The 15493-nt window shown below is 37.8% G+C and overlaps 1 protein-coding gene across 4 annotated transcripts in view; it reads left to right on the forward strand.

Annotated features, from left to right (window-relative positions):
* The window catches only part of SMAD1 (SMAD family member 1), an 81706-nt gene that overhangs the window by 52635 nt on the left and 13578 nt on the right, over positions 1-15493 (forward strand). For all 4 annotated transcript variants that reach the window (XM_068542567.1, XM_068542570.1, XM_068542568.1 and 1 more), the window contains exons 3-4: positions 6675-6932; positions 9561-9677. In XM_068542567.1, the coding sequence (XP_068398668.1) occupies positions 6675-6932; positions 9561-9677 (375 nt within the window). The remainder of the gene's footprint in view (positions 1-6674; positions 6933-9560; positions 9678-15493) is intronic.

Consider the following 15493-nt stretch of genomic DNA (forward strand, 5'->3'; position numbering starts at 1 on the left):
CCCCACCCCTGATGCTGGAGACCTAAGCAACATTATTAATTAGTTAGTTTTTATGAAAACCTATTAAACACTGCATCCTAATAATAGAAAATATACCTTCTTCTCAAGTGTGCAAGGAACACTCATAAAAATGTATAATATTGTAGGTCACAAAGAAAATATCAAGTTCCATAAGTTAGAAATACTGCAATCAGCATTCTTATCACAGTGCCATAAACCTAGAAATTTGAAGCAAATAGGCTCTTCTCTCTGGGAATTTTAAAACTTTTCTATTAAATGATCTATTGGCAAATGAGAAATTATAAAGATAAATTACATAATTTCTGGAAAATAATGATCAAACAACTACATATTAGAATCTGTAGGATGCATTTAAACCAGTGATCAGAGAAAAAGTCATAGCGTTGAACACCTATATCAGTAAAAATGAAAGAATAAAAATAATTTTAAATTCCCAATCAAAAGGCTAGGAAAAGAACACTGAAGTAAGCCAAAGAAAAAGCAAAAGTATGAAGAAAAAGATAATAAAGATAAAAGCAAAAAATAATGAAATAGTAAAAAAAAAAAACACAGATCAAGTCAACAAATCCAAATCCTGGTTCGAAAAAATAACAACCCAAGGGTCAATTTAATAAAGGAAGAAAAAGGTGTTGCAAGAAGAAAGCACAAATATAAAATAAGAAATAAGAGGGAAATAGATATTGATAAAGAGAATACAAAATTTTACTGTAAGGTTACTTAACATACCTTTATGCAAGTAAATTTAAAAACCTAGATGAAATGGATAATTTTCTAGAAGAAAGTATAATTTACCAAAATTATCCTTAGTAGACATAGAAAGCTTACATTTACTTACAGAGGACAAATAGAGAAAGTTTTAAGGAACTACTCCACAGGAAAGCACCAATCCCAGAGAGTTTAAGAGAGGGAGTCTACCAAACATTTAGAGTCTGTTTAGAAACGTAAACTGTTTCTGAGCACACAAACATTTATGAAGCAAGTGTCACAGTGACATGACAACCTGCTAATGATAGCACACAAAGAAACTTACAGATCAATATAGTTTATGAATATTAATATAAAGATCTGAAATAAAATATTAGTTATAAGACTCTAATGCCCCACATTAAGAAAATAATACATCATCACCAAGCAGGTCTTATGCCAGAATGCAGGGATAATTCACCATATTAATAAGTATAAGAAGAAAAATCATAATATCTTTAGAAATGCTGAACAATCTTCTGACAAAAATTCAACACCTATTCCTAGTAAAAGCACTCAACTATAGGAATGGATGGTACTTCCTTAACATAATTTATATATGTCAGTCCTAAAGTCAGCATCTTACTTAATGGGGAAACACTAGAGGCATTCTTACCAAGGTCAAGAATAAGTCATGGAAATTCACTATCTCCATTACTTTTTAATATTGTATTGGCACTACTAGCCAGTGCAATCGGACAAGAGAAAACAATTCAAAAGGAAAAAGTAAAACTAGCTGGAGACATGATCATTTGCTGGAGAACTAACTCTATAATGAGTCAATGATAAAAATAACTCAGACAACAAAAGAATTCAGCCAGGTAGTAATATATAAAATAACATGGAAATATCAATAACCATATATATAAATAATTACCAGATAGAAGATATAATGGAATAGAAAACTCCATTTAAAATAGCAACGGAAAAGATAAAATACTTAATTTTGTAAGAACTGTTTAAAACCTAATGCTGTCGTAGATTGAATTGTGTCCCTCGCAAAATGTATCTGTTGAAGCCCTAATCATAAATATAATACCTAAGAATGTGACTGTGTTTGGAAGTAGGGTCTTTAGAAAGTTAAAATGAGGCCATTGAGCTGGACCCTAAACTGACTGGTGTCCTTATAAGAAGAGGCGATTAGGACATACAGAGAAACACCAGGGAAGTAAGCTACGGGAGAACGTAGCAAGAAAGTGGCCATCTGCAAACCAAGAAGAGAGGCCTCAGGAGAAACCAGCCTGCCAACACCTTGGTCTCAGACTTCTAGCCACCGGAACTTTGAGTAAATAAATTTCTGTTGTTTAAGTCCCCCAGTCTGTGGTACTTTGTTATGGGCAGGCCTGGCAAATTAATACAGACAGTAGCTATGGGGCAGTCCTGAAAGATGCAAAAGTAGAGTTGACAGACCTTCCTAGTTCTTGAATAGAATATTTTAACATCATCAAGATATTCTTACTAAATTAATGTTTAAATATAATGTGATCCCGGGCTTCCCTGGTGGCACAGTGGTTGAGAATCTGCCTGCCAATGCAGGGGACATGGGTTCAAGCCCTGGTCTGGGAAGATCCCCCATGCCGCGGAGCAACTAGGCCCGTGAGCCACAACTACTGAGCCTGTGCGTCTGGAGCCTGTGCTCCGCAACAAGAGAGGCCGCGACAGTGAGAGGCCCACGCACCGCGATGAAGAGTGGCCCCCACTTGCCGCAACTAGAGAAAGCCCTCACACAGAAACGAAGACCCAACACAGCCAAAAAATAATAATAAATAAATAAACTAAAAGTAAATTAAAAAAAATATATATATATAATGTGATCCCAATAAAAGTACCAATAATCTTTTTTTCTGGAGGTTGACAAGGCGATAACCAAAGTTCATATGGAAAAGTCAGCGTATGAGTACAACACTGAAAAGGAAGAACTGTGAGAGGGGACTAGCCCTACAGATATTAGCATGTACTATAAAGTCTCTGTAATTAAAACAGAGTGATACTGGGGCACGGACTAGAATGGAATGGGATGGAATGTCTAAAAATAGACCCTAACATACATGGACATTTATGAGAAAGGTGGTATCTCCAACCACTAGGACAGGGGTGGGCTTTTTTTTTTTTTTTTTTTTTTGGCCTCGCTGCTTGGCTTGGAGGATCTTAGTTCTCCCACCAGGGATCGAACCCGTGCCCCCTGAAATGGAAGCATGGAGTCTTAACCACTGGGCCGTCAGGGAATTCCCCAGAGTTGGGCTTTTTAATTAATGGTATTGGGGCAACTGGCCAACCATTTGGAAAAAGAGAAAGTTAGATCTATTCCTCATACTATAAGTAAACTGAACTCCAAATGGATCAGAGATTTTAGTAAAATATGAAACTTTCTATGCACTGGAAGAATGGATGAATTCCTCCTTACAGTCTGGGTGTAGAAGAACGCTTTTTATCACTCAAAATCCATATGCAATAAAAGAAAACACTGATAAATTTGACTACCAAAAAATAAAAAATAAACTTGCCCATAAGCAGAGCCAAAAGACAAATTGACAAATTGTGATAAGATAATTTGTAACATAATATATCATGGGCTAATATCATATATATATATATAAATGAAAAATGGGAAGACCAAAAATGGGCAAAAGGCACAAGCAGACAATTCACCAAAAAAAGATAAAAATACGTCTTCTGGAATACATGAAAAGATGATCAACTTTCACCATAATAGAAATGTAAATTAAAATTGCACCACAATACCTACCATTTTCCACCCATCAGATTGTCAAAAAATGTTTTTAAAAGCCTGTCAAAATAGTCTGTTCAGGAGGCTTTGAGGGAGAAGTCACTCTCATTTGTCGCTGGTAGCAATGCAAAATGGTACAACCCCTATGTAGGGATACTTGACAATAACAAAATTATACCTGCATTTACCCTTTCACCCAGTATTTCCACTTCTAGGAATTTACCCTGAAGATACACCTTCAACAATACTGCAATATATGCCTGGAGTTATTCATTGCAATATGGTATGTAATGGTAGAATATTGTAAACTACCTAAATGCCCAGACATTGGAGATTGGTTGAATAAACTATGGTGCCATTAGCGGTAAAACAAATAAGGTCAATCTCTATAAACTAATATGAAGTTAATTCTAAGATATAGTTGAAAAAGCTAAGTGCAAAGGCTGTATAGCAGGCTGCCTTTCTTTTTAGTAATAAAGATGAAATCAGAAAGCAAACATTTATCTGCTTAATTTCTTCAAGAAGAAACACAGAAAGGATAAAACAGAAAAAAATGAAATTGATTATCCTCTGAGGAGGTTAGATGGGTGGACTGATAAATAGTAATATATACATATGATGAGATGCTACACACATTCGATGAATCAATCATACAGACATAATGTTGAACTTAAGAAGCCAGACACAAGAGTATATACGATTTCATTTATACAAAGATTTCTGCATTTTATTATAGGTGTGTGATACCTCAATACCTTTTTAAGTTCATTAAAATATACCTGTACCTATAACAGCAGCAGCAAAATCATCTCATCTTAATAATCAGAGGTGAGAAAAAGGTATCGATCTCGTCAAGTTCATCTATAGAGTGCTGCTTTGTTGTAGTTGGTGGCTCACATCCCAGGTCATGTACAAAAGCTGATTGATCTCACCTGTGGTGTACACTAAGGGCAGCCCGGTGCTTTAGAGCCAGACCACTGCACACCACGCAACAGTTACACAGGAACACGTGTGCGTAGTATCAGCCGGAGGTACAGAAACACATTGCCTTCTGCTGCCGCTGTCACCTGCAAGCAGTGGGAAGAAGTAAATTCCCAGTTCTAAAACTCTGTTAGGCAATAAGAGTCGCTAAAACAAGGGCTCCAGTAAGGGGGTGTGGGTGGGAGAGAGAAGAGAGATGGAGAATTGTTTTAAGTTGCTGTCTGGTGCTGTAGTTGGCAGGAGGGGTTTAGAAGCCAGTATTATCCACCTTTTAAAGGAGGCTGTAGCTAGATGACCATAAAAGGCAAGCTGGGAAGCGGTAATTCAAGCTGCAGCAGTTGAAAGAAAAAGAAAAGTGTTTGATTGCATAGGTAATTTAAAGATATTGCACTATTTCAGAGCATGTGTTTATTTTGGAATATAGATTTCTCTTGGTGTTGGGGGAGCCTTTGTGACTGTTGGGAACTTTGTCGACAACAAAGCAAAGTGGTTTACATTTCAAATGACTACTGAAAGGTAGGAGGAATTAGGCCTTCTTTTCCCTTCCCGCCACTTTTTTCCTTCTTGGGTTATTTTGGGGGGGGGGGCATTGGGTTTTTTGGAGTGTAATTGATTTACAATGTTAGGTTAGTTTCAGGCATACAACAAAGTAATTCTGATATATATATGTATTTATTCTTTTTCCACTATAGGTAGGAATCATGCTTTTGATGACTTGATTTGGACAGATTCCATCACTGTGAAAAAGGAAATACATTTATTATACTAAAAAGATTTGTTTCTAAGGGATCAAATAGTAGGGGAATCAGCAAATCTTATTGCTACAGGATTATGGAGAAATTTACGATATAGCACATGAGAGCTTTTAATACCTTCAAAAACTTTTTTTTTTCTTAAACAATTTTCAGCTCATAAATTAGTAATAATCCAAGCATTAAGAGTACTTTTTCCTGTAGAAATGGTATCAGTCATGGATAGATTCCCTGGAAAGCCCTCAAAAATCTACTTAATTCCTAATGCCACTAAATATGGTTTCTTTGGGAAAATGTATTCTGAGGCCTAACTCCCAACAACAATAACAGATTTTAAATCTCCTCCTCTCTCCTCCCATGTAGTTTACCAGATGGGTTGTTTTTCTCCTTCCAGCCAAGGCCACAAGAGCAGTAGGGATTCCAAGGACCTTTATTATGGGGAGGAGCCATCTGGTGACCCTGGCAAGAAGCTTAGGATCTAACCCCAGTTAGGGCTCTGGAAACCAGCCTGCCCTCCCCTTTATCATTGCCTTTGTAGTGGCTTTGCCTCTGGAGGTTTCTGGAGGTTGAGGACCATGCTAATTATTAACTCCTTAGGTTCTTAACATACGGAGCTTTTAGGAATGGCTTGAGTTGTTTTATTTCCTTCTCTACTGGTGTGTATGTTTTTTGGCCTTTGTACCTTGAGTATTCATTCAGTTAGCAAAATGTGGATTGTATGACCTGTTTCTTCCCTTGCCTATCAGGTAGTGATAAGGATTACTGAGAAGTGGGTAAATACATTAAGATCCTTAGAGGAAAAATGTTCATAAGGTATGACTGCTAGGACACAACATAAAGTCCGTCCCACAAAAAAATCATATTTTATCCAATTAACTGTCTTCATTGGCATTTGGATTTTATACAGCTCACTGTATTTACCCTCTCAACTTTATTTACTACACTTCCTTTAGTTTAAAGTGAGTTAATATGTCCATTTAAAGCATTTGTGGTGAATAACTCATAGCATTCAATAAATATTATTAACTCTTAAATGAGAAATCTCATCAGCCAGGGATGTAAACTGGAATTGTCAATGGTGATATATGTTCCTAGTTGTGCTTTGGTTTTTCGTGAATGAAAAAATTAAGAATAAGGGAACCTTAACATTTTTAACCTAAAAGAATGTATTTTGCAGACTTTCCTTGGGTAGTTTGTCAGTGCTGCAGGTCTCAGGCATAGGCCATCAGTGATTCTAAGGAGACCGTAGTTTTTACTGCATTTATTCCTGAGTGAAAAATGTCTTTTCATTTGAATGGTGCTTTTGAGTTGGCAGCATGACAGTGTTCGAATAATTTGTTGTTACTTACAGATTATGATTCAACTTTATTGTGTTTTATTGTGACGTTATTAACAATTTTCATCATTCTCATTTTTGTCCCTCTTTTCTTTTCTTTCCCTTTTTTCAGTTCTTCCTCCAGTACTGGTTCCAAGACACAGTGAATATAATCCTCAGCACAGCCTCTTAGCTCAGTTCCGGAACTTAGGACAAAATGAGCCTCACATGCCACTCAACGCCACTTTCCCGGATTCTTTCCAGCAACCCAGCAGCCATCCGTTTCCTCATTCTCCCAATAGCAGTTACCCAAACTCTCCTGGGAGCAGCAGTAGCACCTACCCTCACTCTCCGACCAGCTCGGACCCAGGAAGCCCCTTTCAGATGCCAGGTGGGTTGCAGTGTTCAGTGATGTTCTGTGGTCAGATCCAAATTGTCATCACAGTGTTAAGGCGAAGCTGGGTTCCCTGGAATGGAGAGCGCTTTCCAGCCCTGGTACGTGGCACTGCGCCTCTAGAACTCAGGATGCAACTTTGAATGAAAGGGGACTTCTAGCCAAGTAAGCCAGTGTCCTGTTTGTCTGGCGCAGATGCTTGAATACATTTTCATTTTTGATTTTTGAAAGGTTTTAAAACAGCTGCATCCTTCTGGGAGTGGCATAGTTGTTCCAGCCTTTGCGCTTGATAAAAGAAAGAGGAAAAAAAATAGCGTGCTGCACACATTTGCTGTTCCCATGCAAGGAAAAAAACCCTGTCGTAAGTGCAACCTCAGAAAAGATATTTCCTGGGGGAACACACCCCACCACACAACTTAATTAAATTCGTTTAAGTGGTGATGTAATCCCAAGAAACATATACTTTAACAACAAAAGACTTGCATCAGGAGTACTGGAAACCATCTGCTTGTTTAACTTAACAAAGACCAAAAAACCATTATCCTTCTTTCTTAGACTTCTCTGGTGGTGTAATGTTTGTCAAATTAAATGATTAATTAGGACATTATATTTTTCGAGTTATAGGTTCATAAGCGAGCACCTCAAAAAATGATTAGTGCCCAATTTCTCGCCAGCAGACCTCACAAAGGATACGCTAAGCAAAGATACACTTGACATCTATTAACATTGCAGGAAGGGAAAATGAGTGGGCAAGCATGTTTAATGTATCACTTGAAATGTTTTCGGGCAGATTTGAATTCGACAGCAGAGCTGGTATGTCCTCAAAAATTGAAAAGTGGTCCACACTTGATACTCCTATCTTTTATTTATATATTTATTGCTTTTTTACATTTTTAGCCTATTATTTTGCACTGTTTGTTTTTCAGTCGAAAACGGTTTAAGATGAGGGTGAGGGATAGACTTGTTTCAAAATCAAACTAGTATCATCTGGTAATCTGCTATCCACCGCACTCCCTCCTGGACCCGCTGGGTTTGAGGAACAGGTTAGTGGCAAGGAGGTTGTTTCGGAAGGCTGTGTAGCAGTGGCAGACCCAGGGTGGGCCCAAGAGTGAAAAAACTGAAGATTACTGTTTGAATTTACACCTTGTCCCCGGCTGTCAGGGTAATTTAACGCACAGGCCAAGTAGAGGAAATACGGAGCAGAGAAAGCTGAAGGGGTGGGAGGAGGACCTTGTGGGGAGAGCAGAGCATCACCCAGAGTATCTGGTGCCTCCCAGGGACGCTGATGCCTTAAGCCGTTGATGATGTTTTCACCAGCTTGTTTGCAGAAATGGTATTGGATTTGGTCTCAGAGGAGGCTCTTTGTCTTCATTCCTGGCTGGAAGTAAAGCAGAGGCAGTGTTACAGCTGCAGGGAAGAAGCTGAATTTTAAAAAGCTGGGGAAAGGGTGGAAAATACATCCAGATCAGGTCCCCATAGTCCTGTCTTTGTGCTCTGAGGCCTGGCTTGTTAGCACCTGGACAGTAGAAGTGGCCAGGTTGTGATTCAGCTGGAAAGTCAGTCTGGGAAATCTCTTGAGAAACTCTGAAAGAGTAGTGTTAGCTTTTTCTATTTGATGGTTGCCCTGAGTGGTCCAGAGTACCTATCCAAGCTATTGGTGGTTCTTTAAGGTGAAACTTTGTTCCCTGCTCTGTTGTATGTGCTAAGTGGTATGAGGTGGGCTCACCATAGCCCATGAGGAACTTGTTTTTCCATCACAAAGGGTTGTTTGTGGGAAATCCTTATTTAAGAAAGCACACGACTTGTGTTAGTGTTCTTTGTTTCAAAAATCACACTGTTTGCCTCTTATTTGCCAGTTAGCTGTGAGCTTTCCAGGAGAAACATGTATGCAAATTCTGAAATAGAAGATAGTTGTGACAAACTGATTTCTTTCCTATTATTCTGCTACTAGGGATTTCGAAACTCGTGATTATTTTTTTTTTAATATGGGTACAGAAGATTTTTTTAAAAATTTTATTGGGGTATAGTTGATTTACAACATTGTGTTAGTTTCAGGTGTACAGCAAAGTGAATCTGTTATATATTGAAGTGGGTAGGGAGAAGGTAGTCCTAGCAGATTTCTTGAAGTCATGGGAAATTCACAGTTGGAGTCAGTAAGTTGGCTGTAATGAAACTCAGTTGGTAAATTCCTAAGAGCCCATAGATTTAATGCAAGAGACCCTGAAGCTCCTTTTCTTACGAAGTCCTGCGTAGCTTTCGAAGGTTTTCCGTCCACCAGGGAAATGATGAAATGCAGAGGTCCTTTTAAAGTGGGTTGGGTGAAAGCACGTTTAAATGCCCTTCTGATTGTTTTAAAATGGCATGATCCTCGGTAGGCAGACAACTTCTAGAACTGGCATATGGTGCTTTCGTCCCACTGAATCTTCACTACAATTGTATAAGATTATTTATTGCATAAGATGGTAGTAATTTTCAAAAAGTGTACACCAAGTCCAGTGCCTGTAGCATCTAATCTTCCGATGGGGAGGTTGAAATGGCAACTTAATCTCTTAAGAATTTCGGCACCGAAGAGAATATATGTTTTAAGCACGTGTGTTTGCTAAAGCTTTTTTTCAAATTTTGTAGCCGATACGCCTCCACCTGCTTATCTGCCTCCTGAAGACCCCATGACTCAGGATGGCTCTCAGCCCATGGACACAAATATGATGGCGCCTTCACTGCCCCCAGAAATCAACAGAGGAGGTAAAATGAATTGCTGCTTATTCCCTTTTAGAGTCTGAAGTTTATCTGTCCAAGTGTTGCTTTCTCTCACAGATTTTTATTAGTCTTTAAAAAGATAGCTATTTGAAAAAGATAGAGCACTTATAGTAAGAGAAGCTCAATAGAAAGAATTCTTTGGATTACAGATAAGCCTTTTATATGAAGAACAGGCACACTGATTTAACTAATGAAGGCCTAGATATAATTGTGCAGTCATCTGTTTATAACTTCAATACTCAATACTTTTGAATTGGTGATAAAAGAGTATTTTTAAGTGAAAGACAGAGGATGTTGAGGGAGAAAAAAGAACATAAAACTAGAGTTTTCACTGGTGATTTCCAAAATTTATAGTTCATATAACAAGGCTTTCCAAAAGGTTCTTTGGTCGTTGGGATAGATATTCATAAGCCCCATCTATTTTCTAGGCCTCATCTATGTATAGCTGCAGCTGAAACAAACTAATAGCTTTTGTTCCCTTCTCGCTCTATTTATTTGTTTCTTACCTTGTTACAAGAAGGGATGGGAGGCACATGTTTTTCCTATTCTTACCCTGAGGAGCCGACTTCTTTTCCTCTCTAGTAGAGGGTGGGTCTTTGTGATCCCTGGCAGTGTCTGAGAGGAGGATGCATCATTCTGCCAGGTCTGCAGAGGCTTAAGCAAGCAGGGAACTCGGTTAAGTAAGCGTTGGGAGAATCCCTGAGCATCTGTAAGAAGTCATGACCACACGTTGAATGAAACTGTCCCCAGGTAACCTCCCCTGGAGGAAAGTGCTTCACTGGCCGGCTCAACAGCGGCAGAGATGGATCATTCAATTTGTATTCATTTAATGCAAATTGAAGTTAAAATGCCATTTCATTACTAGGTATGTCTTATTTATCGCATTCTTATCACTTTTTTAGTAAAGGTCTGGAGATACCTCAGACTTTGTCAGAGTTGCTGATATTTTTTAACTTCTTAAAAGTTGTGGATGAACTCAAAAGAACCTTCCTTCAGTGTGCAGTGTAATAAATTGGAATTTACACCTTTTTAATCTATAAACATTTCTTATATCTTTTTTATTGGCTATGTATTTCATCTTTTTTATTAGCTCTGTATTTTGATAATCTCTAGAATATACTCTCAAACATAAAATTATTAGTTGACAAAGATTTTGGTTGGGGAAAATAACTCCTGTCTCACACATCTTTGGAATGTGTATTTGGGGAACAGAATAGCAGGAGAGAATGGGCACAGCACTGTGAAACAGTTATAAGCCTGTGGACCTGCAGCCATGGTGGCTAAGCCCAAAATGTCTGATTTCAGGAAATAGACCTTTAATTTGATTTAAAATTTTTCCTTTAAATGGCTTAAAATTCTCTCCTCATTAGAATAAGTTTACACTTAATATTTTCATGAGGACAGGCTATTGGCCTTGTGGTTGTTATACTTTGGTGGTTTTCCTGGAGCAGGGGTCAGCAGACTGCAGCCCACAGGCCATTTCAGCCTGCTGCCTGTTTTTGTAAATAAAGCTTTATTGGGACACAGCTGTGTTCTTTCATTACATATTATCTGTGGCTGCTTTTGCACAGCTAGGGCACAGTTGAATAGGGGCCATAGAGACCACGTGGCCCCCAAGACCTTTCTGGCCTTTTACAGAAAAAAAATTGTCAGCCTCCAACCTGGATGAATAGTCCTGTGAGCAATCCTGATAGCTGATTAAAGCCCTCTCTTGGACTTCCCTGATGGTCCAGTGGTTAAGACTCCGAGCTTCCAATGCACGGGGTGAACATTTGATCCGTGGTCGGGGAAGTTCCGCATGCCCTGCAGCACAGCCGAAAAAAAAAAAAAAGCCTTCTCTTAATGATGTTGCAGTCTTCCTTAAGCTTTGGCACCTGTAAATCACTAAAACTTTGCTCTTTGAAATACAGCTTATTGACATGGGGTAACACTTAGCAAACAGGGAAGATGGTGTATGTTTGTGTTCAGCTTACCCGCTTAAGTGTATAAAGCAGTTACTGTATGTGTGGATTTTCTTTTTTTTTTTTTTTTTTTTTCACACACACACACACACTGTATTTTATTTTTACAAGAGATAAATAGACTGACACCAAGCATTGTGCATGGATGACCACAACAGAAGCAACAATGATTGCAATTACCAAACACAAAACACACTCATACTATGTCATAATATTGACATTCAGTCCGGTGATCCTCCACTGTAACAGCTCCTTTACTTTGCAGTGAAAATTGATTTGTATATTCTTTGCCTCTGAGTCCTTGTGGGATTTTTTTTTTTTTTTTAATTCAAATAGAAAGTCACAAAAATTATACTCATCCTCATCGGTTCACTCAGTCCCATGTAATTAATTTTTTTTTCATCTTGCTCTTTTGTTAGCACTTTTATGAGTTCATCAGTTTTTCATTAGAGTTCTGAAAATGCTTATTCATTCAGTTCAGCAGTACAGTCAGTTACCAGAAACCTGTACTTGTCAGAGTCTTTTCCGTGAATTTCTTGAAGAGGAAACCCTTTTATAGGAACATATTTGCAAAAGCATCAGAGTACACCCAGAACTGTCTGTAAATGACAAAAGACTTAAAAATGACCACGGTTAAAGATTTGATGAAAGTTCATAATAATGCAGTTGACAAGAAAATTAGTTATTTCTGAGATATACATTTTAAAGTAATAACTAGGATTATGACTTATAACATTATACCAGAACATATAAGATTTTTAGAAATTTCTTGTAATGTCTGAAACATTTATATTAACATATTTCCATACAAATAACCCAATGAAAGTTTAGTATTAGTTGTTTTGTTTGTTTGTTTGTTTATACTGCAGGTTCTTATTAGTCATCAATTTTATACACGTCAGTGTATACATGTCAATCCCAATCGCCCAATTCAGCACACCACCATCCCCACCCCACCGCAGTTTTCCCCCCTTGGTGTCCATATGTCTGTTCTCTACATCTGTGCCTCAACTTCTGCCCGGCAAACCGGCTCATCTGTACCATTTTTCTAGGTTCCACATACATGCGTTAATATACGATATTTGTTTTTCTCTTTCTGACTTACTTCACTCTGTATGACAGTCTCTGGATCCATCCACGTCTCAACAAATGACTCAATTTCGTTCCTTTTTATGGCTGAGTAATATTCCATTGTATATATGTACAACAACTTCTTTATCCATTCGTCTGTTGATGGGCATTTAGGTTGCTTCCATGACCTGGCTATTGTAACTAGTGCTGCAATGAACATTCGGGTGCATGTGTCTTTTTGAATTACGGTTTTCTCTGGGTATATGCCCAGTAGTGGGATTGCTGGGTCATATGGTAATTCTATTTTTTGTTTTTTAAGGAACCTCCATATTGTTCTCCATAGTGGCTGTATCCATTTACATTCCCACCAACAGTGCAAGAGGGTTCCCTTTTCTCCACACCCTCTCCAGCATTTGTTGTTTGTAGATTTTCTGATGATGCCCATTCTAACTGGTGTGAGGTGATACCTCATTGTAGTTTTGATTTGCATTTCTCTAATAATGAGTGATGTTGAGCATCTTTTCATGTGCTTCGTGGCCGTCTGTATGTCTTCTTTGGAGAAATGTCTATTTAGGTCTTCTGCCCATTTTTGGATTAGGGTGTTTGTTTCTTTAATATTGAGCTGAATGAGCTGTTTATATATTTTGGAGATTAATCCTTTGTCCGTTGATGCGTTTGCAAATATTTTCTCCCATTCTGAGGGTTGTCTTTTCATCTTGTTTATGGTTTCCTTTGCTGTGCAAAAGCTTTGAAGTTTCATTAGGTCCCATTTGTTTATTTTTGTTTTTATTTCCATTACTCTAGGAGGTGGATCAAAAAAGATCTGGCTGTGATTTATGTCAAAGAGTGTTCTTCCTATGTTTTCCTCTAATAGTTTTATAGTGTCCAGTCTTACATTTAGGTCTCTAATCCATTTTGAGTTTATTTTTGTGTATGGTGTTAGAGGGAGTATTCTAATTTCATTGTTTTACATGTAGCTGTCCAGTTTCCCCAGCACCACTTATTGAAGAGACTGTCTTTTCTCCATTGTATATCTTTGCCTCCTTTGTCATAGATTAGTTGACCATAGGTGCGTGGGTTTATCTCTGGGCTTTCTATCTTGTTCCATTGATCTATGTTTCTGTTTTTGTGCCAGTACCATATTGTCTTGATGACTGTAGCTTTGTAGTATAGTCTGAAGTCAGGGAGTCTGATTCCTCCAGCTCCGTTTTTTCCCCTCAAGACTGCTTTGGCTATTCGGGGTCTTTTTTGTCTCCATACGAATTTTAAGATGATTTGTTCTAGTTCCATAAAAAATGCCATTGGTAATTTGATAGAGATTGCATTGAATCTGTAGATTGCTTTGGGTAGTATACTCATTTTCACAATGTTGATTCTTCCAATCCAAGAACATGGTATATCTCTCCATCTGTTGGTATCACCTTTAATTTCTTTCATCTGTGTCTTATAGTTTTCTGCATACACGTCTTTTGTCTCCCTAGGTAGGTTTATTCCTAGGTATTTTATTCTTTTTGGTGCAATGGTAAATGGGAGTGTTTCTGTAATTTCTCTTTCAGATTTTTCATCATTAGTGTATAGGAATGCAAGAGATTTCTGTGCATTAATTTTGTATCCTGCAACTTTACCATATTCATTAATTAGCTCTAGCAGTTTTCTGGTGACAGTTTTAGGATTCTCTATGTATAGTATCATGTCATCTGCAAACAGTGACAGTTTTACTTCTTCTTTTCCAATTTGTATTCCTTTTATTTCTTTTTCTTCTCTGATTGCCGTGGCTAGGACTTCCAGAACTATGTTGAATAATAGTGGTGAGAGTGGACATCCTTGTCTCGTTCCTGATCTTAGAGGAAATGCTTTCAGTTTTTCACTGTTGAGAATGATGTTTGCTGTGGGTTTGTCATATATGGTCTTTATTATGTTGAGGTAGGTTCCCTCTATGCCCACTTTCTGGAGAGTTTTTATCATAAATGGGTGTTGAATTTTCTCAAAAGCTTTTTCTGCATCTATTGAGATGATCATACGGTTTTTATTCTTCAATTTGTTAATATGGTGTATCACATTGATTGATTTGCGTATATTGAAGAATCCTTGCATCCCTGGGATAAATCCCACTTGATCGTGGTGTATGATCCTTTTAATGTGTTGTTGGATTCTGTTTGCTAGTATTTTGTTGAGGATTTTTGCATCTATATTCATCAGGGATATTGGTCTGTAATTTTCTTTTCTGGTAGTGTCTTTGTCTGGTTTTGGTACCAGGGTGATGGTGGCCTCATAGAATGAGTTTGGGAGTGTTCCTTCCTCTGCAATTTTTTGGAAGAGTTTGAGAAGGATGGGTGTTAGGCTCTTCTCTAAATGTTTGATAGAATTCACCTGTGAAGCCATCTGGTCCTGGACTTTTGTTTGTTGGAAGATTTTTAATCACAGTTTCAATTTCATTACTTGTGATTGGTCTGTTCATATTTTCTGTTTCTTCCTGGTTCAGTCTTGGAAGGTTATACCTTTCTAAGAATTTGTCCATTTCTTCCAGGTTGTCCATTTTATTGGCATAAAGTTGCTTGTAGTAGTCTCTTAGGATGCTTTGTATTTCTGCAGTGTCTGTTGTAACTTCTCCTTTTTCATTTCTGATTTTATTGATTTGAGTCCTCTCCCTCTTTTTCTTGTTGAGTCTGGCTAATGGCTTATCAATTTTGTTTATCTTCTCAAAGAACCAGCTTTTAGTTTTATTGATCTTTGCTATTGTTTGTGTGGATTTTCTTAATGATCATTTTC

This window comes from Eschrichtius robustus, chromosome 4 (assembly GCF_028021215.1).
Source record: "Eschrichtius robustus isolate mEscRob2 chromosome 4, mEscRob2.pri, whole genome shotgun sequence".
NCBI lineage: Eukaryota > Metazoa > Chordata > Mammalia > Artiodactyla > Eschrichtiidae > Eschrichtius > Eschrichtius robustus.